The 27,537-nt window shown below is 52.2% G+C and overlaps 1 protein-coding gene across 1 annotated transcript; it reads left to right on the forward strand.

The window, feature by feature from the left end:
• The first annotated feature begins 8,826 nt into the window (after positions 1–8,826).
• LOC119108203 (Na(+)/H(+) exchange regulatory cofactor NHE-RF1) lies at positions 8,827–25,256 on the forward strand. The gene is made up of 7 exons (XM_037231786.1): positions 8,827–9,240; positions 21,991–22,434; positions 23,448–23,643; positions 23,676–23,884; positions 23,972–24,094; positions 24,528–24,662; positions 25,116–25,256. Exons 1-7 carry the CDS (start codon positions 8,845–8,847, stop codon positions 25,254–25,256), a joined length of 1,644 nt encoding a protein of 547 aa, XP_037087681.1. The 5' UTR covers positions 8,827–8,844.
• Positions 25,257–27,537: the final 2,281 nt, after the last annotated feature.

Raw genomic sequence — 27,537 nt, forward strand, 5'->3', positions numbered from 1 at the left:
CCCCCCCCCCCCCCCCCCGTCCTCTCCTTCGTGCATTCCTGGGCGCTGGGTGCACCGTTGTCACTGGCACTACTGTAACGGCGATACAAATAGGCGATGTCGGTTTGAGTGCAGTATTCGCCACCTGCAACGGAAATTGATATTTGGGGAGAACCACTCAGGGACAGGATGCAATATTTCCTCGCAGGTGGACATCTATAACGACGTTTCTCCTCTGCACGGTCAGAGCCCTTCTCGTAGCCTCTGCTCGCGTTTCCGACATCAGCAGGCATTGCGGGATAGGTCGCATGCTTCGCCGGCCCCGGAAACTCGGCCTTAGTGGCTGGTCTGTCTCGCACGGTCATGCGCTGATATTTGTCGGAAATGACTGCTTCAGCTGGGCTTGAACCAGTCATGTTTGCTTCAACTGGGCTTGAACCGGTCATGTTTGCTTCAACTGGGCTTGAACCAGTCATGTTTGCTTCAACTGGGCTTGAACCAGTCATATTTGCTTCAACTGGGCTTGAAGCAAACACCCCTACACTGCCCGTGTGGAGGACACTCTTTAACACGCCTCGCGTGCTCGGCGGTTGCCGTGCGGGCTGTCAGCTCGTTGTATGCGGCCGCACTGTCCCGTACCGTGCCGCGCAAGGCGTGCCTTAAAGCCACCGGCCAAATCGGCGCGGTAATGCCGTCTGTCGCGAGCCCTCGACGATCGCAGCGCCGGTGGGCAGGGGCTTCAGGCGGGCACTCTCGGCGGACGTGTCTGACAGGAGGGCCCCGCCAGCGGCGAGGGCACAGTCCTCCATGACGTCTAGGCTTCTTTCCGTGGAATACCAAAGGCACGTCCTTGCCCTCCCAGCCCCGTCGTCGGCCCCGCGCCATTGTCAGACGCTCATGGCCATCCCAGGCATTCCATCGCCCGGACCGTTATAACCGTCGCGGCGAGTTGCGTGCTCGATCTAGACAGACGGGTCCGTGTTGCCGGACCGGTGTCGCGATATGCTCCCGCGCTGGACTCTGCACGACAGCGCATGGCTAACACTCAGTGACAGGACGTTTTGGCGCGCCCCGTGCGCAGGAGACTGTGTCACTGAAACTTTTGACAGGCCCGGTCCGTCAGCAGTGTTGTTTTTAATGAAAAAAGAATTCGTGTCTTGTACGTCGTCGCAGTGTTTACAGCAATACAAAGTATAGAAAAAGTGGCGCTATCGCGCTACTGCTGTCGTGTTAGGACAAGTTTACATGATTCAAGCTGGTATAGAACTGTCAGACATTTAGTGGGTGAACAGAGCTCACCTATGCCATTTCATCTTGGCCCTATTTGGCGTGCACCAAAGTGCGGGAAAGTTTGCATGCTAACCGGTTGAACTGCGAATATTGATGTGAGTAGCAATGCGGAACCCCCGCTGTATTCGCAGATGTGCAGTCATTTGATTACACACATCTCTGGGTTCAGTGAAAGGACTTATTGACGTACCAAAGCTTATTGTTTTCCACCAGCCCGGCTCTGGTTTCCAGCAAATGGAAGGGATACAAGTGCACGGCCATACAACTATAGTAAAGTATCTGGCGATGGGATGCTTAATGGAAAGCGTGTTTGTTGCGTAATTCTTGTCATACCTTGGAGATTTTTAGCAAAATGGATTGACCTGTGAACGCTCATGTATAAATACGAACTATCGCTGTAGCGTAATACTGTGTGAAGTATGTATTACCTTTTCACGGACATGTAATCCATTTTGTTGGAACATGTTTTGGCGCGGTAAAGTATCTTCAAAGCGTGCCTGTGATGATACTCTGGCTTATAGAAAAACCATATCGCGTACATTACATCAAAGCGATGCATAGACAGGGCACCACTGCACCATGCGTTGCGATACATGGCGTGGGAGCTGGAGCGCCAGTCTCGGTATGAGGCGAGGGGCAGGTTCTGTGAACTCGATTACCACCTAAGGAATCACATTTTAGAGCAAGGGTGGAAAACTACGGCAATGCCGGACAGTCGTGCCACGGTTACATAAGGCACGTTAAAAAGTCCCCAGCGTTGTGTGACTGATGTCCAATGGACCGAGACAAAGCTATCCTAAATTTCGGGCCTATCGGCTGCCGTCGTCGATGCTCATTGCCCACGTCACCAGCAGTGCTTAGCAGGGACTCTGATCCTCACTCCAGACGAGTGAATGATCCTTGCTATAAAACTCATCTTCCTTAAGCACTCAGGACCCGGCTCTTCCAGCCTTCCGTAACAGTGCATCATGGCCGGCTTCGGGACTCGAGTGCATGATGAGAACAGCGTGCTGCAAAGCCCATGGCGCTTTTTGAACACCCAACAGACTCATTCCAACTGAACAGAAAGCCTTAGCCGAAGGCTTTTAGTTTACCATACTCCCGAGCCAGCTTATGAATTAACTTGCTAGGGCACTTAAGCGCGATGGTGTCTGCAGAAAACTGGACGCTGGCCAGCCGTTGGGCCAAATCGGCGATTTACTCCCATATGCCAGACAACATGATGTAAGATAATTTCGGCCGCCCAGCGCGCCACTCCAGAGCCGCGTTTGGACGGCGGTGTGGGCTCTCCAAAGGATACCGACTGGTCCAGACTGGCACGCCGCCTGGATCCAGCCCAGTTCGCCAGCGGCCCGGCCTGTGCACGGATGCACGGATGCTCACAATATGGGGGAGATGGCGGGGGGGGGGGGGGGCGATCGGACGGTGCTGGAGCGAAATGCGAGATTCGGCCCTGCAGGGTGCTAGGGCGGTGTTGGGGAATTCTGGGGCAACGTTTGGCCTGGGACAGACAAGGGCGGAAAAGCGCCAAGAAACTGTGAGGGGGGGGGGGATGTTTGGTGGAATCTGCCGGTACTTGCGTGGGCGCTGTATCAATAACGTGGTTTGGTGATATTGCTACTTGTCTTTGCTCTTGCCGCTCGCTCAGCATCAGATCAATGTGATCATAACAGTGAGGGGTTCGAAGAATCTGTGAGTTGGGCCGTAAGACATGCTCGTATCAAGGCGACTAAGCGAGAAATGTTGGGGCTCCTCCTCGCCTTGACGTCAATTTGGGGAACTCAGGCGTCATGTGCCAAGTCCGCCCGTCACGCTTTGTGGCAACCTTGTTTCCTCGCAGAGGCCGTACTACCGTGAATTCCTCAGCAACAAAAAAGTGCAGCTCCGTAGAAGCTAAGGCAGGGTGACCCGTTTAATACACCCTCTTCGTAGGGGTAGATTTTCTTGTTGAACTTTAAGTGGGCAGTGAATTTTGTCTCCCGCGTGCACGTAAACGCATTACGCGCGCCCCCCGGCCGTCGGTTAAGGAAAGAAGACGCTCCCGTTTGGAACGCCATCTTTCCATTCAGTAATTGGTTCTGCTGCAAGGTTCTCGTCTGGCTCCACCAGCCCTGCGGTGTAAGACAGTACAACCGCATTTGGAAAATGTCCAGCGCTAGAATGGTTTTGTTTCCAAACAGGCTATTTGTGACTCATTTTAGGCTGCTCCCAGTTGGGCTCTTTTTACGGCAAATGGCAAACTGAAACACTTACCACAAAATGCGGCTTGCAAATAGGTTTGGTGCAGATGTTGACCAGCTTATGTGCTGGCATCTTATAACCTTTGCGCCCACGACTACGTAACAAATGACCGTTTGCACTCAGGGCAATTTCTGTTTGTATGCCTGCACTTCAGCTCATACGCAAAGTTTCACACTACCACACGAGTGAGAATGGTCATAACGTGGACAAATAACATCACATGTTATACCTCAGTGTTTTGGCGCGACTTGTTAGCACGTAGCACTCATATTTTGTCATACCAACAAAAAGAAAATCTACTAGTAAATTACGTCTCGGGCGTAATCAACAAAAGCTTAGACAATATAGATGGAACAGCATTAATAGCCTTATTCCTCGTAAAACAATCAGGAGAATGGAGGGATAGTTGTGATATTCCGGCTTAGTGCCGTTATCGAAAGGAATATCGGTAGTAAATTAAAAGAGGCGCAAAACTGTGGCGACGATACAAGAAGCTTTTCCCCCGGATTTTCCTTCGAAAATGGCGATCAGCTGTGACAACGAGCCAAAGTTTTCAACCAACGTACACATGCGACAATGCAATTTCGTAAAAGGCACGAAACTATCGCGACGATACCAAAAGCTTTTCCCCCGGAGTTCCCTTCGGAAATGACTATCAGCTGTGACATAATCTGAACATGAGTATTCATAACTAAACCCACCGCAGATTCACACCTGTCAGCTCGCGTGTGCCAGACCGTACGACCATTCCTAGCCAACCCTCGTCAGCGAAGAGAACTAAGTAAGCATCCTCATATCCCTTTTACCACTAAGGCGCTGTGGCGCTAGCGCTGAGTCGTGTCGTGCAGTAACCAGGCATATTCCATAATAGCACTTCCCATCAGGATCCCTGTAGGTGGCGGGGGGGGGGGGGGGGTGAATTCGTGGGCAGGGGAGCTATCCCCCCCCCTCCCCCTCCCGGCTTCCGGCAATATTTAGCGTTAGCTCTATGGCGGTGAATGGACATATACGACACGCAAATCGCGTTTGTCCCCGATCTCACCGAAATTATTTCGTCATTTATCAAGGCCGCATTACCTTCTCTACGATGCACTACTACAGTGAGAAACAAATGCATAATGGTATTTGTATTATTGTGGCATTACTGACAGTTGTATTAGGTGATTTCTCTCCACGTTTTCTTCCATGCTGAGGAAAAAGAAGACCGAGCAATCTAGCCTTGCTGCGGTTTAAAATGTAGTCTTCCACATTTCTATGGAGTTCTGAACTAAAATAGCCATCTAGAAGATCATTCGTTGCAGTTCGCAGCCATGGTCTTCTTAAGTCCAAGTCCCTCTAGTTTCTGAGCTACGCCCATGCGAAGATGTGCAGACTAATTCGTGGGGACTTTTAAATGTTGTATGATGTACGATCAAGTGATCAAACAATGATGTATTGATGGGCATATTTACAAAACAATGAAATTGTTTTGTATAGAGCAGTCCGTTCCACTTAAAAAGTACAACAATAATAGTATGCATATGAATAAGAGAGCCTAATTCATCATATCTGATGCTTGCTTCAAAATCTTCAAATATCCCTTTAACATAGCCAAACGTGGATGTCTTATCATTGTGTCACTCCCGTTCCATGCAAAGATTCATCTGAGACGACCCTGCTGTTTACCACGAACAGATTTATACTTGTGTGTGTAGTTTGTAGATATCTCACTTTACAAGCTGGCTGAACAGGCTTACTTACAAAGTTCTAGTCCGAAACAGATCATGTGCATTCCATTTCATTTCATGGCTACGTCTGCTTCAGTCTAGCTCCGTTCGGGCATCCAGGTTTTATCTGCCATGATGGAAGCACACATTTTGCAAGGTCCCGTGACGTTAGAAGCCATATCAGATGACGGCTGCCCAACATCAGTCATTATTTATTAGCTCTCGCGCCGACCTTGGTCGTCGAGCGCCGCCGCGCGCGCAGAATTTCCGCCGGTGAATTGATAAATGGGAAGGCCAATTTGAACGTGGTCCATCTACATCTACATACACAACAATCAAAGAAATGCACTTTTATGGTTTATTGTGTGAAACATGTTTCGATGCCAGCAAAGTACAGATTTTCAAGTGGTACCAGGTCACTAGGGAAACATGCCGCCTGCGCAGCTGGTACAAAATGTTTGGCAGAATCGTTCCATTACAGTATGGTGCGCTCAACTGCAGTGTTACGAATATTGGGTTCACTGTCAACCACCCCCCCCCCTCCCTCCTCGGGTGACTTGTAAGCAGGTAAAAATCCAGTACTTACATTGAGTCATACCCACGGCTTCTTGGGTCCACGGTCGAACGAATTCTGTAGGAATGGTTTTGAAGGTTCTTCTGAGATATCACCAACCATACAAATGGGGTCCGCGGCATTTCCACTGGGATCTGACAGCCAAGCCAAGGAGAGACGGCGCATGGATGTGCGCCAAGCGTCTCCAAGGCGAGAACATCATAAGATGCCGATGTTTGATTGCGCGTGGCTTTCCCGGGCTTGCTGACTGCATGAAACGCCGCTTCTCACCCACGCTCCTGAATGTGTGGTACCTATAACGCTTACGGTCTCTAAGTATAAGAAAATATATAAGAAAAATCCTTCGCGGCAGAGTGAGCAATTATAGGTATATATATATATATATATATATATATATATATATATATATATATATATATATACCTATAATTGCTCACTCTGCCGCGAAGGATTTTTCTTATATATTTTCTTCTATATATATATATATATATATATCTATATATATATATCTATATATATATATATATATATATATATATATATCAGCGATGACTTAATTTGTGAGAAGAGGGGTAAATGTACTTTCAGTGGTGCTTTACCGAAAGGGTGGTGTCAAACATTTCCGCAAGTGGAAAGGAAATATCCCCGTTGCGACGCCTCTGTTCTGCCGCAATGACGGCCGCATACAGACCCAGAAATGATGGCTGCACGCGTACCTCGGCGCATCAGCCAGTGCCAAGCGTTTGGTACAGCTACGATGCGACGGGTCTCGGTGCTACGAACACAGGAGACAACAACATTGCTGACAGGCTACTACCGCAAACCCATTGATGACAGCCACTTTGGCAATGCTCGTATCCAGAGTGAAGAGGAACTCGATAGATGAATATATATATATATATATATATATATATATATATATATATATATATATATATGCTGACAGGCAACTACCGCAAACCCATTGATGACAGCCACTTTGGCAACGCTCGTATCCAGAGTGAAGAGGAACTCGATAGATGAATATATATATATATATATATATATATATATAATCATGCATATATACGTATATGTAACTGTATATTTCACGCCATATTCTAGCCGCTGGTGTTTTGGGCGAGGCTGGGCTTGCGTGACATCTGGCGCTAAGCGCGGGACCAATCGACAGTGTAATCTGCCTAATGGCCCTGACAAATAGATAAGTCGAGATCTGTATATAGACACGGCCCGTGCACTCGCTGTTTGCAGGCCGGTCTATGGGGTAACTGTGACACGACGCGCACTAATCAGGTGAAAAATAGGATGAGTTATAGTGTCTGCGTGCGGTAGTGATGAGCGGTGAGGTGTAGGATAGGGCATATGGTATACAATAGCCCTTTTCACCCTAACATTCACGTCAGCATTGGCATAATACTCACCTTTGCCAAATCTGAAAATCTGATCTGATCAGATTTGCCAAATCTGAAAAGCACGAACACTAGTAAAACAAGAGGTAACCCCATCAAATGTTGTCGAGTTTATCAAAATCGGTGATCCACTTTACTGCACAAGCGTTTGTGCTTCGTCATTATGCACTTTTTGTCACTTCACGTGTTCCGCACCTTATGATTTGGTCTCATGGTACCAAGTTCTCAGGCGTAAAATGATGAAAAGGTACGCGATGAAACAAAAACGCACGCGAAGCACCACGTGCCGGCTATATTGATAGAACTGACGGTACGCGATGTGTTTCGTCCCTACTTAGCCTTTTTGAGCACATCTTATTTGGCATCGAAGTAGGTTTCTGTCCATAATAAAATCACCGTGAAAAGGGCAATGGTAATCAGATGAGCTTACCACATTACGATACGCGGGGGTACCTATTACCTCGTACCACGTAGTACCACGCACCTATGCAGGAAGTGCAGCGACCTGATATTGCATATCCCTGAAGCCGTTTTTGCCTTACACGCAAATCAGGTGACACCTGGTGCAGTGTGGCCCAGCTCGGTCGCTGTTTTGTCCACCTTATTTAGACTTTTCACACCGGTCTGTAACGGTAGCGGTTTGGGCCATGTGTTGCTCACCGCACCAGCTGCTTGCATCCTTCTGTCAGAACTAGGAGAAGATGACAAATATGTTAGGACTCAGATGGACGAGTTTTTTACCGCCAGAGCAGAGGTAGGGTGTCAAGGTGAGGCCAAAGGAGCGCAGCGTCATGCGAAGGCCGAGGTCCCAGCGGTGCTTCAACGCAGGCCAACAAAAAGTTGTCTAGACACTTCAAAGAAAGGCCAGGGATCAAGGCAGGCGAACTAAGGCATCCAGCAGCATCTCTACGTGACAATGCACGCTAGAGCCGGACTGCAAACATGGTGGTAACAGGTCGCTGCTGGAAATGCGCTCCAGCCTAAGGTTGGTCAAAGGTTTTTGTGGTGACCTTGGCAACCCGGCTCGTTGTGTGGTAATACTGGCGGCACTGTATTTAGAACAAGCCTTATAAGGGAACGGGAAATATGCCTTTTACAGAATGGACGCCGTCAAGCCAAAGTCCCCAGCTGTTGTCCAAATGCCACTACTCAGAAATGGTGACGGGCTCATTTTTTGTGTGCCAGCCATCTGATGGCGGGACGGGACGAACTGGAGACCTCATTCTGTGAGACCACACACATCTGCAGACTGAGACAACTCCTGCCGTCATCTGCGGCCGGTGTACTGGTACGTTTGACATACGCGACGTCTTGTGGACCTTAACGGGGCTCTGTGATAGTGCGTTTTGCGAGACCTAGCGACGGTACTATAACTATACCGAAAATGAGATCAATCGAACTAGAATACATAAATTTCAACACGTAAATCCTGGCACGCAACAGACTCCAGTAGCAAGCCCTAGCTTCTGTCCTCTGTGATCTCAAAGAGAGCGAAGCCTGGCTGACAAGCCCGTCACCATTTCGCCGCCTCACGTGCTTGTCTGCTGCCTCGCCCCCCAGCCGCCGGGCGGCGCCAGCGTCGCGTCCCGCCGACCGGCCGTCGCCGTCCCAGTCCCGTGTCCGACGCGCCGCCGGTGACACGAGAATGACGTCCGTCAGCCCCGCCGCGGAGGAGGCGCCGGCGCCGCGCCTCTGCCGCCTCGTCAAATGGTCCAGCTTCCAGGGCTACGGCTTCAGCCTGCACACGGAGAAGGCGCGGCCCGGCCAGCACATCGGTATCGTGGACGCCGGCTCGCCGGCCGAGGCGTGTGGCCTGCGCGAGGGCGACCGCATCCTGGAGGTGAACGGCGCCGCGATCGCCGGTTGGGGCCACACGCAGGTGGTGGACGGCATCAAGGCCGACCCGGAGCGCGTCAGCCTGCTGGTGGTGGACGAGACGACGGCCGAGTACTACGCCAGCCGCGACGTCACCATCACCGGCACCATGCCGGGCGTGCTGGTGACGTCGGCTGCCGGGCGCGAGCCTGCCGGCGCCGCGCAGGTGAGACGACGGCACGCGGCCCGGGTCTTCCCGGCGGTGTGCGTGCGGTGAGGTTTCCCAGGTGCTGGGGACGGCGGCCGCAGGGCAGCGAGCGACGCGGCCGCAGGGATCGGGGAGGCGGCGGCATCTGCTCCGAGCACCGGAGACCGCGGCCGAGAGCCAGCGGCTACCGTCTCTGAGCCTCTGGGCAGGTGTCGCAGCATCTCCTGGTCTCGATAGCCGTAGTTGGATGTGCTTTGACTGATGATCGTGACGAGGGAATGTGAGTCGGAGTTGTTCAGAGCTCACGCTGAGAATAAAAACTCAGCATGGGATTAGGTCTGGAGATGGTGGAAAGCATCAGTCTTCGTTTCCCTTTGAGGAGATTCGTTTGTTTACTGGTACATATCTATCGGTCGGTATATCTATCTGGCATGTTGGACCCGTTGCTCACCTGAGTTACAGGACCTGAGTAAGATGTGAATGCATATGATCTTATTGAGATCCTTAAAGGTTAAGATGCTATTTGTCTTTAATTGGCCCCCTCAGTATGGGTTGCGTCTAGCTCTATTGCTTTCTCGTAACCTTTTCACTAGGGGCCTGAAGGACATCCATCAGGCTTAAATCTATCCATTTAATCCCTTCCATAGTCTTGGCGCAAAAGCTCCAGCGAAAAACTACCGTGGATAAAGCACTGCTGTTTTTCCAGCACATTTGCACTGGAAACACCGTTACATTAGCTTTTCGTGATTGGAGGTGTTACCATTTCCATCGGAGTGTATTGTATCCTGTTTCAACACTTCATATGTTTTGTATGCATGTTTCGTCATCACGTCACATGGCACGTAACCACGCGCATCATGTCTCCTTGCGACGTCTCGGAGCCATATCATATAGAACATGGGAGAAGAAAATTTGTCATGTTTGATCACCAGAAAACGTCTCTGACCAAACGCTGCGCGACAACACCTCGGGGATGGGGCGTCCTGAGCCTGGGCCTGAGCGTCCCAACAACACACGGGGTTCGCCGTGTCACTTTCACCGAGCCCCGATGCACAGAGGGGGCTGCCGGCCGCGGTCAGGCCGGTGCCGAACGTGCCGCCCGAGCCGGGTAGGCCAGGGACGGTCCGGGTCAGACGCCGGGAACCGGTACACGATAGCAATCCGCCCAATTACCATGGCAAATCGGGTCTCTCCAGCATGGCGGGCGCTGCACTCGTCAGGGGACGGCGGCGTACTCGGGGCGGTCCGAGTGTGGCAACCGACATCACACGGCCGAGCTGCGTCTATCACTGAATATTCTACTTCGAACCACCGTAACTGTGCACTTCGATTGGCCCGCTTAAGTCTGCGCGATGTGGAGCCACTCTCGCTGGTAAACCCACGGCATCTATCAGCCCTTCGGCCATCAAGTCCACTTTTGGGTGAACACCATCAAATCCGTTTGTGCCATTGATTTTTCTCTGCAGGCAACGACGACCTCACAGCCTTTCGCACCGGGCTGTCTTTTTTAATTTGGATTACTACCAAACTGCTGTGCAGCCACACCGCCCTGCTACACCTCTGCAGCCCTTGACCAGAGAGGCGGTCGAAAAGCCTGCTTGCCTTAACCTGGCCGGCTCAGACGTCGGACTGAGCTGAGAGCGGTCTTGTGGCCTGGCATCTCAGGCGCCGCCGTAGCTGATTGACTACTCCACGGGCTAACAAGGCTGCTCAGTGATGCTCAGCAGTCTAAAACCTCAACAATGTAGTGAATGCCACGCGGAGCTTGCGGCGAGTTTGTACTTGCGTAACCGTCTTCTAAGGCGCCTAAGCTCGCGACGCTTAAGCTTGAAGGAAAGACGCTTAAACGGTCTGTTCTGACCACTTTCCGCGATTGTTTTGTTGGCCAGGCCCGAGCCAAGGATAATTGGATTTCTCCAACACATTAGCCCTCACGGCAACCTTAGAATTTGCCCAATTTTACAAACCGCTAGTCTCTAGAACGTCGATGTCCTCGCGCGCGTGTCCAGTCACCAGTTAATTAACCGATTCCACGGGTAGCGTGCCAGGGCTGGTGCAAAACATCCCCACATCTCACGCACATCCGGCGCTCAGCACGCCGTGAGTGCCGCAGTGTTTTGGGAGTGCCGCTACTACCGCAGGAGCGATTGCGGAACGGACGCGTAAGGAAACCTGTCAAAGCACGGGTAATCGTTGTAGCCGATGGTGAAGTCACGCATGTAGAAATATCCTTCCAGCGAGTGCACATGTTCAAAGCTCCCCAGAAGACGTAGACACGACGTATGTTTAGAGTTCAACACTTATATTTCGCCAATGCTTTTTCATTTAAACTGTATATCTGAGTGATCTGGCTGATGGGCGATCTGAAATCAAATTCATTGCTTCATCGCGTCGATTTCGCAGACCCGCTCAGCAGACAGAACAGCACTTTAGTGCTATGTAACCTGGAAAAGTATCACACCGCCAGGACGCGGACACAAATCGTGAGATTTTGAAGAAGTTCTACGTTTGCACCCTTTTTTGATGATGATGCCCTACGAAATGGAATTTAACCTGACTTATTTGTTTTGAGCGGCTCTTATAAAAAATATCGCGGACGCACTTCTTATTCAATATAAGTTGGGAATCCAAGATGACACAGCCAACACCTTGCTGGGACGCGTTATCTGGCTTGCAACATTGGTCGGGAACGGAGCGCAGCATCGCACAATTCCTCGACTGCTTACTATTCAGTAACGACTTGTACCTCATCCTGCAGAATGCAACGCAGACAATCGGAGTTTTAAAAATGGTGAGCTGTTTACATCACTGAGAGCTCTAGTCAGCTCTTGATACAGCTGCTGTGTCCTTGGCTGCTCCTATGTTACACAACCGGTCTCTATTTATAACGTGCACTGGCCGATTCGGATGGCGTTCCCGGAGCCGATAAGTTCACATGCGAGGTGCAGAGTACGTTTTACAGGCACTACGTCAGATGAAATAAAAATTACCCCTCAAATAACGCATGCGTCTTCTCAATATGTATTAAAGGTGACATTATTCCGCTCAGTACGATGTCATCAAATTAATTTTAAGGAGGTTAGAATCTGGAGATGATTTTGGTCCCAGTTCGCAGTTGTTTTTTTGCTTTGTTTTGTTTTTTGTTTTTGGCCTATACATCGCCGAGCTCGAGTAGCGTACGTTGAATTCCAACAAGGAGTCTTCTGCAAAACCCGGGGCACAAGGTAAACATTTCCAACATTACTGCCGTCTTTAGATCACGAGTGTCCCGCACGAAGCAGGCAGCACAATGCGCGAGGTAAATCTCACCCACTTCGATGAACACGACCTTTCATCATCAACCGCACCGGCCCCTCCCCCGGCCCTCCCTGCGTTCAGCCGTTGCCACGGGGGCAGCGGGCAAGTCATGACCCCCGCATCCCACCCTCCTGGGCGAGCTCCTGCAGCAGCGCCCTCCCCTCCCCGGCGGCGGCAGCTCCCGCCGCAGGTCCATTGTTCGGCTGTCTCGGCACCGGCGCGTGCCCAGCGGCGCCGAGATACCGCAGCGCGGCTCCATTAACCATGAGGGCGGCGGGCGGCGCGTGCCGTCGCGTCTCGGCGCCGATCAGCCGCCGCGTGCCCTGCCGATCGGCCGCCACGTCCGCCCGCGATTAGCGACCAGGGCCGGCTCGGTGATCAGGCCATCACACGGGCAGGTGACAGGCTCGCGGTCACGCGCACAGCCGGCCCGTTTGCGGTGCTGTGTGCACTCCAGACCGCGAGAGAACTCTAGCACTCGCACTCTAACGCGACAGTTCGCGTTAGAGTGCGCGGGCCGGCGTCAGTGCGCATCAGAGTGCCGCAGCCCGCAGCGGTCGACATCGGCCGGCGTCAGTCCACGTCAGGCGGCATCTGGCAGCGTCAGTCTGCATCAGACTGAAGCTGCTTTCTCCTGTTGATGTCAGGCCGTGTCAGTCCGCACTGTTCTCCACGGGCCTCCAACAGCATCGTCCGCACTGTCTTGCGTCAGTCTGTGACAGCCCGCACCAGATCGCACCAGTCTGTATCCGTTCTCACCAGTCTGTTTTAAGAGTCGTCATTTCGCCGGCACACTGCATTCAGCTTGCAAAACGCAATATGGTGATGGCGTGCCGGCCAAGCTCGCTGTTTGAAGATATCAAGCGGAAAATATGTGCGACGTCATCCGCCGGACGAAAACAAATAATTCCGTGCAGTTTAGATGAAAAAGTCACGCCAGTAGGAATGCGCACGAAACGTTGTCCTGCCGAAAAAAGCAAGCCTCGGCTGGGTTTTTATATACACTTGGAAGGGGGAGGGGTATTGATCATGGCTTCACCTCGACAATGCACTCACCCTGGACTGAAAGTTGCTAAGCATGCGCTGGGCATCCCATCTTTACATACAAAGGCAGGGCTCGAGCGTTTTTGCACGCTTTCAAGAACGTCGCTGGCGTTTAGGTCAAACGCCTCAGGACCTTAGGAGCTTGTCAACAACGTTGGAATGTGCCACTCCTGCACAACTTGCAGTCATGATGAAAGGGTTCAGGCGCACAAGTTAGGACAAAGCTATTTATATCCCACAGGCAATGCTTTAGGCTAAAGCAAGCTGCTCCGTTTTCCCGGACGCAGGGCGAGAGTTTTGAACCGTTCGTGATCCTTTTTTGAAGGGAAGGCGACACTTGGCGTTGTGGACCTTGTTATGGAGCATCGGCGACGGCAGTGTCCGCACTGGCTCTCCTGGGCAGTCCCCAGCCGAGAGCGTAGTTCGAGACCCGCACGTGGGAGCTGAGGGCTCCAACTACTCGACCACGGCGCTCCCACTTTGAAGGGCTCGACTGTTTTTTTGTGCGACAATTGATAAACTAGCATTTACATACTTTTTGACGACCATGCTGTTTTGTCAAATGCAGTTAAAAGATCAGTTCAAGCTAGGTGAAATGTTCGAAATGGATTATTTTTCGTGGAAAGCTGTTTGTCTGGCTTGACTCGATTCTACACATCAGACATCTTATCAAGCGGGAGCATATTTCTGTAGGTGTCTTTAAACGGTTCGTGATGTCCTGCTGGGCTACGATGCATTAGTATGTATATCCGCCGCGGTGCGTCTGCACGTGCCGCGTGCGGAGCATTGTTTGCACTCCGCATGTCGTTTGACCTGCTGTGCGACACTCAGAAGACTTTTGAGGCAGTTCTAGGATGATTCACCAATGGTACGATAGTTTGTGAGATTGAGGGGATCTATGCGCACTAAACTTGACCTTTTTTCCCTAATCTGGTACGTGTCATGGCTCACATTCATCTATTCACTATGAACGATAACACGCGCACGGCGCCCTGTGTCATCACGTCAATGGCTGTTCAATACTCTTCTACCCATGTTCCCGCTCACAGCTCTGCTAACGCAAGTAATGCTCTCTGACCTGTTGTCATATTCGAAGGGACACTGGCATGGGTTACCGTTTACCTTTGAGTGGAGCGTGGTCACATTCGTGCTCTCGGGGTTATGGTGCAACCGAAATTTTGACCCGGTCCGTCGTGGAAGTCGTAGTCCAAACCTCAGCGCATAAACCTTATTCACGTGGCCTGCTTTGGCCCGGCAAAGGCTTCCTGAACCAGCACAGTGTTAAGTGGCAGTGGCCTTGCTGAGCCTGGTTTCCACGATGGTCCCGATCCCATTGACCACAGCAGTTGTATGCGCCCCGAAGTAACCCGATTGTTGTAAGAGCTACATGCCACATGTCGACGCCTTGTCCTTTTATTGACAATATTCAATGCTGTTTTCTATTTTATACCAGAATGCTTAGTTTTCTATATAGCTTGGGACAGTGAGACCTCCGTAGCAGAGAAGACGAGAAAAACCACCTTCTGGCGGGCGTTGCCCCCTTTGTCATTCCTCACTCACTGCAAGTCATCAGTTGCGGGAGACGACACGTCAGACGGGCGGTGGTCTGGCCCGCGGCCTTCTCGCGGCGACGTCGGCCGATGTTGGCGTGTGCCAGCGCGACAGGCCACCGCCAAAGCCCGCGCCGCCCGGCCGGACCGGTTTTAGCGCCACCGCTCGTATGTCAAGACCCGGACCTGCGGTCTCGCAGAATGGCTGCGGTGGGGCGCCCAATGGAAAAGAAAGAGGGGGATGGCCGGACAATCGCGAGCTGGACATCGTTACCGTTGGCGCATCGCATGCCAGAAAGCCGCGGAGGAGATAGCTGTTTCGCGTTATCAAACACCTGCGGGGATGGGTGAGCTGTGGTGGGAGCGCGCCACCTGTTTTTGGCTGTGGACTGCGCAGAAGCCCATTCGTTTGGCCTTAATCTGTAGACGGAGGCACCGGTTTGGCGTCATTCCGTACACATAGATTACACCAGAGTGATGTCATTCCGATGGGGCTCTTGTCACGAATGTGCCTGAGCCGTCTTTTTCATTTGCTGGCTGCGCTGTAGCACAAAACCTATTCCCTCGCCGGAAAGTAAATCCCACTGAGACAGCTAGCTTGTCACCACGCTGAGGATACATTGCATGAGTGGTGACCACACTCAACTGGTGCTAAACGTCGGCAAATAAACAACCAAATCATGTATATTAATTCATTGATCACGTTTCTTTGCTTAATTATTTGTATTTCATTAGTACTGTTTTGAAACGCGCATGTTTGGATACCGCTTGCCGTAAATACTTCAAAAGGACTCAGTTTGTAGAAAGAAAAGATCAAAGTATCACCAATGCACGTCTTTGAATGACGTAACTCTAACAAAAAAGGCTTAATGTGTCATCTCAAAGTCACGCATACAGCTTACGCTGCCTACCTTGTGAAAACAACAGCCGTCCCAGAAAATTTCGGATATTTTGCAGGAGCGTAGTGGGCTCCCACCTTGTCCGTATCGCCCACATGCCTGTTGATGGTCGCCGCAGGCCGCCTCAGGTCAGTCTCCTGTCAGTCATCACCGGTGGCCACTAGATCAAGCTATGTATGGCTACGCAGTCTCCGCTTGTTAATTGCCGTCGGCGCCGGATGGCGACGACCGCTGACGGACGCAGCTGATGCCGGCTTGAGATCAGCCCGTACTAAAATATCAATGAATTTGGTAAGACTGGAAAACCTTTTAAAATCCTGTTGGATGACACCACTTTATGCTGCAGAGCAATATTGCGATAGGCATGGAGGGTGACACCATTTTCTGCTGTAAAGCAATTATGTGATAGACGTGGAGGCCTTGAGCGGTAAAAGCGCCACAATATTGCTCAATTTTTGGGTAGCGCTTGGAGAGTGGCGGGTGAGCAGCACCGCCCAGCGTTTTGTGCCCAAAATACGACGGAATTCATAACCGTACCACATCAAGGCCAAGAAGACAAACAGCTGGAAAGAATTTAAAAAATACAGGGAAATTGGGAAAGCTGAAAATTTGGCATGTTCAGTGAAAAAGGGTAAAAAGGGTGGATTTTGTAACCGCACGTACGTTTGACCCCCGTAAGAGCGTTCAAAGTACGAAGGAGCTACTTCAGGCTTAGCAGTCCAGTTACTTGTGCCGGGGTGTAGGTAACCGATAAGACACCCCGTGCGGCGTACGACCAAATAAGTGATGATAGACGTGAAAATAACGCAGATAATACCACATCCTAAGCCAGTGCTGCCACATATTTTCGCGAACCAACACCAATGGATATGGACAATTTGTTTGGAATTCCTTCCTTCACGAGGGCTTGGCAGGCACCGGCTCTGATGCCGAGCTGGTCCGTTGACTCACAAATCGCATTACCTGACCATGAACTGGCTAAAGGTTCTGTCAGGCCTGGCAATTTCAGTCAAAGAAATTGATCAAGTTCGAAACTATTGATCTATGGGTCACGACAGGTCAGCTGCATTGATACAGCAAGGAAGGTGTATGAAATTTCATTTCTTTCACTGGCCATTACTGGCCATCACATACATCACTGGTGTATGGAATTTCATTCACTGGCCATTTCATCCCGTGAAAAGATCCCGCACAATATGGGAGCGTTATAAAGAAATGAAAGCGAGCAATGCCGCTGTTGATGAAAGCGTGTTTGTTGCCTGGGCCGGCTGCACTACTTTACGCAAATTTTGATTGAAAAGGTGCCCGTTGGTGGTTTGCGGAGGCGTTTTCAATGTCAGACACGTGACTGCGATTCTCTTCAACGAATTGCACGGAGTATGTGTTTTACAATACCCACTGTTGACTTGAAATCAAGTGTTACGGCTCTAAATTATCTTCCCCGTCAGCATATTTGAAAACAAATTCACCGATTGTGTGTGACAAGTTTACATGATAACGTCTTCCTTAATGTTTGATAAGTTGGGCAACAGGAACATCAAGTCTTCGCTAAGACTCGCGACGTTACTGTATAAGGTACTAGCGCTTTGTGGCTTGACGTGACGGGCTGAGCTGTCAGGTTCGAGCTTCTACCCCGGTTACGCGAAGTGCCTGTCAAACTGACGTGCCTGCTCGCCACCGCTGAGGACGTTTTCACACCTCGCTTACGAGGCTCACGTTATTGGCAGCGATGGAGGTCGAGCTCTCCAGCTTTTGGATGCGTTGTCAAATTTCCCCACCATCCCGGACGCAAACATTTCAAACACCAGCTGACGCAGAAGTATGTGATGGCTTCCGCTGCGTCACCACGCTTGAAAACAAGGCCCATTGACGAAAAGGCTCAGTCAGCTCGACCTCCGTAGGACGACCCTCTGGTGCGACCCTCGCGGTGACCAGGCTGCTTCAAACGCGAGCTGCAAACGAGCCACTCGAACAGCCTCTCGCCTTATTCATGACCTGGTGCATTGCCGCGCCCGCCACTACCTCTTCTGCGCAGCATTCGCCTACCTGCTTAGACCTGCGCAACATCTGCCTTTCTTCACAGCATCCCGCCAGTCGTTCAGATGGTCTAGAACAGGGGCACGTGGCCTCAGGCGGGGACCGGTTGACCGTCAGTATTCACCTGGGCTGGACTTGGGGCCGGTTTTAATGTCGCTCACTCAAGGTGAGCGGGCCATGGTCGGGTTTCGGGGACCACTATGCCGGTAAGGAAAGGGAAAGCAGATGACGGATAGTGATAGAGCGAGAGAGAAAGAGGGAGAGAGAGGGAGAGAACGGGAGAGAGAGAGGGAGAGGGAGAGAGAGAGAGAAGAGGAGGAGAAGAGGGAGGGAGAGAGAAGAGGGGGGAGAGAGAGAGAGGGAGAGAGAGAGAGAGAGAGAGAGAGAGAGAGAGAGAGAGAGAGAGGGAGAGAGAGGGAGAGAGAGGGAGAGGGGGGAAGTTAAAAACGTATGGAAATGTAGAGCGAAAGAATGTCACCCGCCGGCACAACTGGCGCAAGCCCCGTTTTCTCCGCTTATCTAACCGGTATGCACTGGGCATCCAACTATCCGAGACCACTGACCGTCTGCAAACGTGATCGGGCACTGGCGCCATGTGGCGGTCATGGACCAGCCAGCCGAGGATCCCCGGTCGCCGGAGAGCGTGGCGCAACAGCAGCAATCGTCACCCAGTGACCTCGGCTGGCCGGCCTGTTCGCCATCTGCACTGTAGAAAGTGGCGGCGCTGCCGACTCGGAAAATCAGCAATCAGAGACGTGCCACCCGGTGACGTCAGTGAGAAAGCTGCTGCCAGCGGACTCAGAGAGCTGCGCTTGAAGTTATTTTACGTCCCGGTTATTTTGCGTCTCACTGACGATTCCCTGTTCCAAATTCGCGGTTAGAATTTGCGATGTCATGAATGCACTGACTTCTCACTGTTAGCACAACTGCGCTCGCCAGCGTGATTCTAAAAAAAAAATGCTAGAGCGGGAAGAGAGCTCTGACTCCAAAGGTAAAGAAAAACAGCTGCTCATCGTCAACAAATGCCGAGGAGCCGAAACATTGCCACTAGTATGCTTGGTCTCTGGGCGTGACGCTACAGAAGTACGTTGCAACGGTGTAAGACCACTCGGGTACCGCAGCGGCGTAATACTGAACGCCATCAGACGAAAGAGCACGTGGCTCTGCTCACCTCCCATCTTATCTCTGTCAGGGCGAAATTTACAAAAATAATTACAGCATTAAGAGAAGATTCCTAGCAAAACGAATGCTAGAAGTGAAACCGGATCAGCGAATAATATACACATGTTAATCGCTAAAACAATATTTTCATCTGGCCTACCTCCTTTAAGCTCATTTGCCGCTGAGTGTGGGTTAATCTCTGCAGTACAAATGACTGTCTCAGTATGTAATATGTATGTTGCATATTGAGTATACGTTACATGTATGTATACGTTCACACACACACACACACACACACACACACACACACACACACACACACACACACACACACACACACACACATATATATATATATATATATATATATATATATATATATATATATATATATATGTATATATATATATATATATATATGTACATCGTGTGCTAAGGTGCAATAGTGTTCAATGCATTGGTTGACCTATGCATTCGAAATCGTGTTTGGTGCAGCGATAGGTAAATTTAAAGGTTGGTGGGCCAAGATAAAACGTGATTTGTTACATGTGTGGAATATAACTCTTAGCGCTCCAGCCCGTGCAGTCACATGTCATTACAATTCCTGTAGCGTAACGCCCGGTTTTTTTCTTTGGAGTAAAAAATCGCATATACATATATATATATATATATATATATATATATATATATATATATATATATATATGCATGACATTTAGACATATCATAAGCATTCCATAAATTTCCAAGAGTTGTGCATTGGCATGGCCCGGTCCTCTCTTCGCCGTCCGTGGGCAGGCAGGCCCCTGAGCATGTAAGTCGTTCCAAGAAAACAGCCCTACCGTGCGACTGCGACTGCCTCGCGCGCGGCGCAGAACAGACCGCGCCTCGGCGTCTGATCCGGACGCCATTGGCCGCCAATAGTGACTTTAACGGCACACTGGTGGGTCCGGTCGGCTCTAAAACGCACCGCGTGAGTTTCGCAACGTGATTTGCTGCCTCCCTCCCCCCTCGCGCCTCTCTCAGACCAGCATAGGTAGGGCGGTTCGACTCAGACCAGCACGGGTAGGGCGGTTCGAGCACACGCATGATGCCAGGGACGCTAAAGTGGCGTCAACATTCAGCGCTGTCGGCGGTACACGATTTGACCACTGCTGTCGGTATTCTAGGCTGAAGAATACCGCTCCCGCGAAGCTATTTAGGAGAAATCAGCCCGAGTCATGTTTCTGGGTAATGTAGATTTGTGAGCGCGATTACGCCGTGAGTTGCGTGAAGCGGGGCTTTTAGGCCAATGTCTTAAATGTGTAGAGTTCAGGCGTCGGGCCATTATGGGCAGGTGACCGACGTTTCAAGGCTTGCGTACAGTGAATGTGACTGTAACGGCCGGCCTTCCGCTGAAAGTTGGGCCTATCAATGTGGGGCCGAGATGTCTCAGCTGGAATTGTGGACAGGACAAGAATGCAGCTCAAATGGGAAACGCAGGGAAGCGAACTTTGTTCTATCAAAAACCTGAAAACTTTATTCTCGCCTAATAGAATGAAAATAGACCAGCAAGGAGTAGTTAGTTCTACAATCACCGAACCACAGACAAGTTTGATAACGAACCACGGCTGACGAATCACCGACATGAATCACAAACAATTATTTGACACGCCGCCAGTGTAGCTCTACCCACTGCATTTATAACCAGCTTGTTTGCACGGTCCTTCCCGAGGCGAGACCGGTATGCCTGCTCAAGCCGCCGGTACTCAGCACGTCGCCAGCACCGGCAGACCGGCGCGCTGCCGGCGAAAGGTCACCGGTCACCTCTGCGCAGCCCCCACTGCGCAGATCGGCCCGGCGGCGCGCCGCCCCGCCGCCCGGCTGCATTCCTCCCGCAGGCATGCCTCCCGCATTCCCCGACGTTTTGCTGACATCTCGCTCAGGATGAGGCGCTGGAAGGTCTGCTGTTTTGCGAGATTCGAACGCCTCTGATGGAAGTGGTTCCTAATTCCGGTCGAGATCCCGCAATTTACACTTACCGTTCCTTACACTCAGGGCACTTTGGTTTTAAATGACGGACCGCGCAATCCCTCATTTAGATCCACCGGCGTTGGTCACTTTGACATTGCTTCTGTTCCATTAGCCATCTCACCAAAATAAGTATGGACCTGAGCATGCCTGATTTAATCGGCAGCGGTCGCCTGTCAACAGCAGCTGTCTTTTCGGCACGACGCCTGTCGCTGCCGAAGCATGAAACGAAAACGTAATGCGAAATATCATGCGAGGAAGGCCTCTGGCTAATGAGCTCAAACTGTCACATTGAAAGCAAATGTATTCCAGGTAAACCTTGATTGATTTTGCACCGGCTTATTGCAAGTGCCATACAAGGCCTGCACTAGCTGGCGCTACTCCGGGAGCAGTATCGATGAGTGGTCTGTCCAAGGTGTCCTGTCGCTGTTTGAGGAGCGAGGTTTCCTGGAGGGAATCTGTTCCGACCGGCATTGTTTCGGTAGCGGTGTTTCCTGGAGGGAATCTGTTCTGACTGGCGCTGTTTCAGGAGCGGTGCTTCCTGGAGGGAATCTGTTCTGACTGGCGCTGTTTCAGGAGCGTTGTTTCCTGGAGGGAATCTGTTCTGACTGGCGCTGTTTCAGGAGTGGTATTTCCTGGAGGGAATCTGTTCTGACTGGCGCTGTTTCGGGAGCGGTGTTTCCTGGAGGGAATCTGTTCTGACTGGCGCTGTTTCAGGAGTGGTATTTCCTGGAGGGAATTTGTTCTGACTGGCGCTGATGCCGTTCCAGGATCAGTCGTCTCCGGGAAAGAGCCCCGCGAAGCCAGCGAAGAAGAGGCCTGTCATTCCCATCCCTCCAGTCGCGCCCAAGATAGAAATCACTCCCGACAAATCACCGAACGGAGACGCCGAGAAGCAGGATGACGTCAAAGATGACTCGCAGTCTGATCAGGCGGCCGAGGTCGCCGCAGAAGCACCGGAGCCAGTCCCAGACACTGCAGTCAAGAGTGAGCAGGCCACAGACAGCGCAGAGATGTCGGACCAAGCGTCCGACACGCCATCCGATGTCGCCGAGCCTTCGGCAGCGGCCTCCGAACAGTCGCCGGAGGAGTCAGAGCCTGCTCCAGGGGTCCCCGATTCCGCACCAGAGGTCCCCAAACCGGCGGCGGACGTCACTGACGGCCGTTCAGAGCCGGAGGTCACCGTAGAGGTGAACGGCGAAGCCGAAGTGCAGGTGGGTGGAACGGAGGGTGGGCGCTCGGCCCTATGAGCAGCACGGAGCGCATGTCGGGTAGCTTAAAAACATGTGGCTACAATTTTTGAAATCACCAAATTGTGCAGTTATGAATAAGCGTCATGTCACTTTTCATCGATAACGCGGGGCGCCTGTCATGGTCATCAAGTGCACTGCTGCAACAATGTAAAACGCTTAAGTCAGTTGTGTGATTGCAAACCCGTGGATTGTGCAAATGTGTGCCAGCCGACCGGTATGGCATTTAGTAACTAGTCAGCGCTCATAAACGAAGCCTGGTTCTTGGGCCGTGAGCGGGCATGTCGCAATTTCTGAAGATTTCAGACGGTGTGGGTAACTGCGTGCTTCGTTATATATTGTTAACAAGCATGGGAGAGCGGGTTGCCGTGACATTATCGAGCAAACACGCACAACATCGCGGCAAGCCCCCCTAAGACACGGCATGTGTGTCTTTGCCTTGTGTCTGAGCGTTTGAAGACAGCGCCCGGATGCAGTATGTGACCAGATGAGTGTAGTCTGTGGCTGGATGGCTGCTGTGCCGGAGACAGATGGGTGCTGTGCCGGAGACAGATGGGTGCTGTGTCGGAGACAGACGGATGCTGTGTCGGAGACAGATGGGTGTTGTGCTGGAGACAGACGGGTGTGTGCCGGAGACAGATGGGTGCTGTGCCGGAGACAAATGGGTAATGTGCCGGAGACAGATTGGTGCTGTGCCGGAGACAGACGAGTGCTGTGCCGGAGACAGACGGGTGCTGTGCCGGAGACGGATGGGTGCTGTACTTGAGACAGGTGGGCGCTGTACTGGGGACAGATAGGTAGTGTGCTGGAGACGGATGGGTGCTGTACTGGAGGCAGATGAATGCTGTACTGGAGACAGATGGGCGGTGTGCCGGAGACGGATGGGTGCTGTACTGCAGGCAGATGAGTGCTGTGCTGGAGACAGTGCACATTGTCGGAAACATCACGGCCTGTGATACATCCTCTCGACATTTCAGGACGAGAAAGCTGATCCAGACCAGACCCTGGTGTCGACCGCATCAACAGCCGTGCCCGAGAGTACGACGCAAATGAAAGAAGAACCGGAAAAGGAAGTGGACTCCCAGCAGCCAGCGGAGGTGGCCAAAGAAAAACCCTCCGCTGCCGAGGCAGAAGAGACACCGGAACCCACCAAGCCGCTAAATCGGAGGAAGTGTTTGAAGCTGACAAGCCAGCTCCGGAGGCAGATCTAAAAGAAGCGCAGGAGACCGCCGCCGAAACGGTCGAGTCGGTCAGTCCGCCAGAGCCGCCGCCGGCCGCCGACCAGCTCGTGGTGGCCCCGAGCGCCTCGACCGAAGACGAGGCGACCAGCGAGCCCGTGTCGTCGGAGTCTGTGCCGCCCAGTGCCAAGACGCCGGAGCCGGCCGAGGCGGAGCCGGAACAGGCTCCCGAGCCTGCGAGGTCCGAGCCGGAGCCGGCGCCAGCGGACGTGAAGGTGGAGCCGCGGGAGCCGGCGGAATCAGACGCACCCGCGCCGCCCGAGGCGCCAGAGCCGGCCAAGAGCGTGGCAGAGAAGCCATCTGAGCCAGAGATCGCAGAGGTCACGCCTGAACCCATCGCACCGACGCCGGAGGTGAACCATGTGACTCAGGAGCCAGAGAAGCAGGTGAGCTCACTATGTAGGCTAGTCCTCTTATGTCAGCCTCCCATAAGCAATGAAACTGAGATAGCGGCGATGGACATATTAAGAGAGCTGATTAATTTGAGTGACTTTAACGTTCGGAATTAAATGTATTTTATTGTGGTCAGTCTGACAACGCCCACATCTGCTCAAACTGTAATAATATGACTGTGGAGTGGTGCACTCATACACTTAACAAAAAACAACAGGTGCCACGCGTGATTGTCATGCGCATTTCTGCAGCGTGAGGTAACTTACGCTCTGCGCGATTTGTCGCCAGCAAGCAAAATCAGTCACTCACTTTGAGTTGCTGCTATATCTGAAAGCATTGTGATACCCCACATGCTTTGCTTATGGCGCATGGTGTGATACTTCTTGTCTCCTCACGTCTAAGTAAACTTACGTGGTGTTCCCTCAGATGGAGACCGAGCAGACAAAGGAGATGGCGGCACCGGAGTCCGCCACCGAGGACGCGCACGAGCTTCCTGAGCCCGAATCCGTCGCCGCTGAGGCAGCCCCCAGTCCTCCCGAGGCGGCCTCCGCTCCTCCCGAGGTGATTTGTAGTCCTCCTGAGGCGGTGTCCATTCCTCTCGAGCCGGTTTCCAGCCCTCCCGAGCCGGTCTCCAGTGAGCCAGAGCCGGTGCCGGCCGCGGCCGCGCCCGCGGTGGCTGCGCCCGTCACCTCCTCCCCACATGCCGACAAAGCTTCCGTCGAGTCAGCCAGCCCCGTCCCACCGGCCGTCGAGACACACGAGGCGGCCGACGTCGAGGCGACGGCCGACTCGCCCAGCACGCCAGTGCAAGTGGCGGAGACGACCCCCGCCGCTTCCAAGCCTGGGGAGGTTGCGCTCGCCGACGCCGCCGCCGCCGCCGCCGTCCCTACCGCCGCCCCTGCCGCCGCCCCTGCCGCTGCCGCCCCTGCTGCCGCCCCTGCCGCTGCCGCCCCTGCTGCCGCTCCTGTCGCCGCCCCTACCGCCCCTGTCCTCGACCCTGCCGCGCCGTCGAAGGGCGGCACCCTGGAGGACGAATCGTGGAAGAACCTGACTGTGGCCGAGATGCGCGAGCGGCTGAAAGCCAAGAAGCGCCACGACCCCCGAGACGACCACCTCTCTTTCAAGCGCCGCCACGAGATCGTGTCCAACATGTAGACGTGGGGAACTGGCGCAACTTACGCCCATGTGCGCGTGAAACAAGCGGCGAGAGGGCGGCTGAACTGATTCGAGTCGTCAGTGTTCGAAAGTGTTTCTTCGACAGTCTCCTGTTGCCTTCATTTAGGTAATGTTTCCGGAGAAAAGTTACGACTAAAAGCCACCAGAAAAGCCACCAGCCTGGTAGTGCTATGGATGTCAGCGGTGTAATGGGGCACGCACGGCGCTGAAGCCGGAGACGACTGAACAAAGCGGCATGGATGTCAGCCGAGAGTTTGAGAGCGGTGCTCAGGCAATACGCACGTTGCCGATGCATTGACCCCAGTAGGTTGCTGGCGGCTGGAATGCAGTGTCACGTGGCACACAACTTCTGCTGGAGAGTTCCTCTCGGCGTGGTCAGTGCTGTGATCCTGTCGGCCGAGTGTTCGGGCTGAGATGCAGCCCTCCGCTGCAGGGTCCTGGTGTGCCAAGCCCACATACAGCAGCGCCGGACGTCTGCCGGGCACGGCTATCGCGACGCGTTTATTTGCGGCAGCCGTCACGAGGCCATTGTATCATGCAAATAACAAGTTGTTGGGCGACCTTTAGAGCAGCGCTGCGGCAAAAATAACGATGTGGTTACTTGGTGTAGTTGCACGTGCATTTACTCACACTTCCGCATAAATACATTCAAATATGTTGCCGTCGTCTTCTGAAAGCTTGAGGATGTGACAACTTCCAGACGGCACAGGCATTTCTTTTTTACCCACGTCACTCGGAGTGGTTGGCGACCTTTAAAAGCTCATGAAACATGCTTTCAGCTTTTACACGTCTGCGAGATAGAACAAAACACACGTAAGCTAACGCCCGCGTATAAGTTAATTAGCATTACTGCAAGGAGCTAATGCATATATTTGCATGCAGTGCGACCATGGAAACGGGGCTCCAGACATGAGCTTAGATGCCAAGCATGCAGAATGCAAATGCCGTGAGTGGAACTTGTGAAAGTTCGTTGCCTGCACGGACGGCGTCTTAACTTATTGTTGTTCGAGGGGCTATCATGATTCATATACGGTCGTTGTCCGTCGGTGATGCTGCAAACAAAACAGGTGAACGTCCACAGCCTGGACAGAAAGTTAAGAAAGTTAACAATCCGACACTACCTTTCTTGTGATGTGCATGAACTTAGACGTCACAAGGGCCAGTGAAGAAAAATAGCTCAGTGTATCATCGGTATGTTACGTTAAAGGTAGCTGTAGACCGCATAAATTGCCAACTGCGCGGCTGCTGCTTGTTCGCGTTAAATCCAACGTGTCACCAGTCCTAGGAACAGGTGCTAAGGCAAAAAGCGTCAAAGACATGAAACAAAACCAAGGATGAGCACTCGGGCGTTACGATTGACGAATCAGTCAGACAGCGTAATCCACCAAACTACGCAGTTATTGTAACTGCGTGTAACCTCCCGAACCCATTTGCATGCACCCCAATTGCTCGACAGATACGAGAGGATGACGTCCCGCCGTTCGCGTCTGGGGATAGCTTTCGTTTTCGGCAGCGACATGCCGTGAAGGTCCTGCCGCGCTCGCATCGACCAGAAGAGTGGTGAGAGCACACCGTCTGCCGCCCGAGACCGTATTCGTGCGGAGGGCAGCGCCTCATAACCATCCAAGTACCGCTCTGGCTGTTTATGCCCGTCGCCCTGGGTGGAACGGATCGGTTACTGACTGCCCCGGTCACCGCGGAACTCCAACGTCGCACTTGTGGCGAGCTGGGGACTGGTACACCGAATTGAACGGCAGCTGAGGTGTCTGGGCGCTGGGAGGAGGGCCGCTATTTAGCTGGGAGGAGGCCCGCTAGTCTGGCGTCGCTCTGCTGGCGCAGCGCCCTGTCGGACGCTCTGCCATAACCACTTTGACCCTGCGAACCATCATCAAATCTCATCATGCAAGCATCAACTGGGGTAATTAACCTTGACCCTCACATTTCGAAGAGGCCACCATTGCAATGACGTCAATGACGATGAATTGTCATGATATAGTTGAAAACAAGTATTTGGGTAGTTTTTAACACGATGATGTCCACCATTACACAACACTAGCGTACACAAGCCGGGCGTCAGCAGGTGTAAGTATTCACAAAGTACTTCCACAAAACGAAGGAAATGCAACAGTTTGCAGGCCTTCGCATGTCATAAAAGTCGGTGTGAGCCAAGGGTTTACATTCATGCAAAAGTTGTTTTTCTGTCTTCCCATGCGGCGCCGTGTGGCTCGTGCCAAACTTTCAAATAAGTTAAAGGGTCATA

This window comes from Pollicipes pollicipes, unplaced genomic scaffold (genome assembly GCF_011947565.3).
Source record: "Pollicipes pollicipes isolate AB1234 unplaced genomic scaffold, Ppol_2.1 Scaffold_6686;HRSCAF=7923_pilon_pilon_pilon, whole genome shotgun sequence".
Lineage (NCBI taxonomy): Eukaryota > Metazoa > Arthropoda > Thecostraca > Pollicipedomorpha > Pollicipedidae > Pollicipes > Pollicipes pollicipes.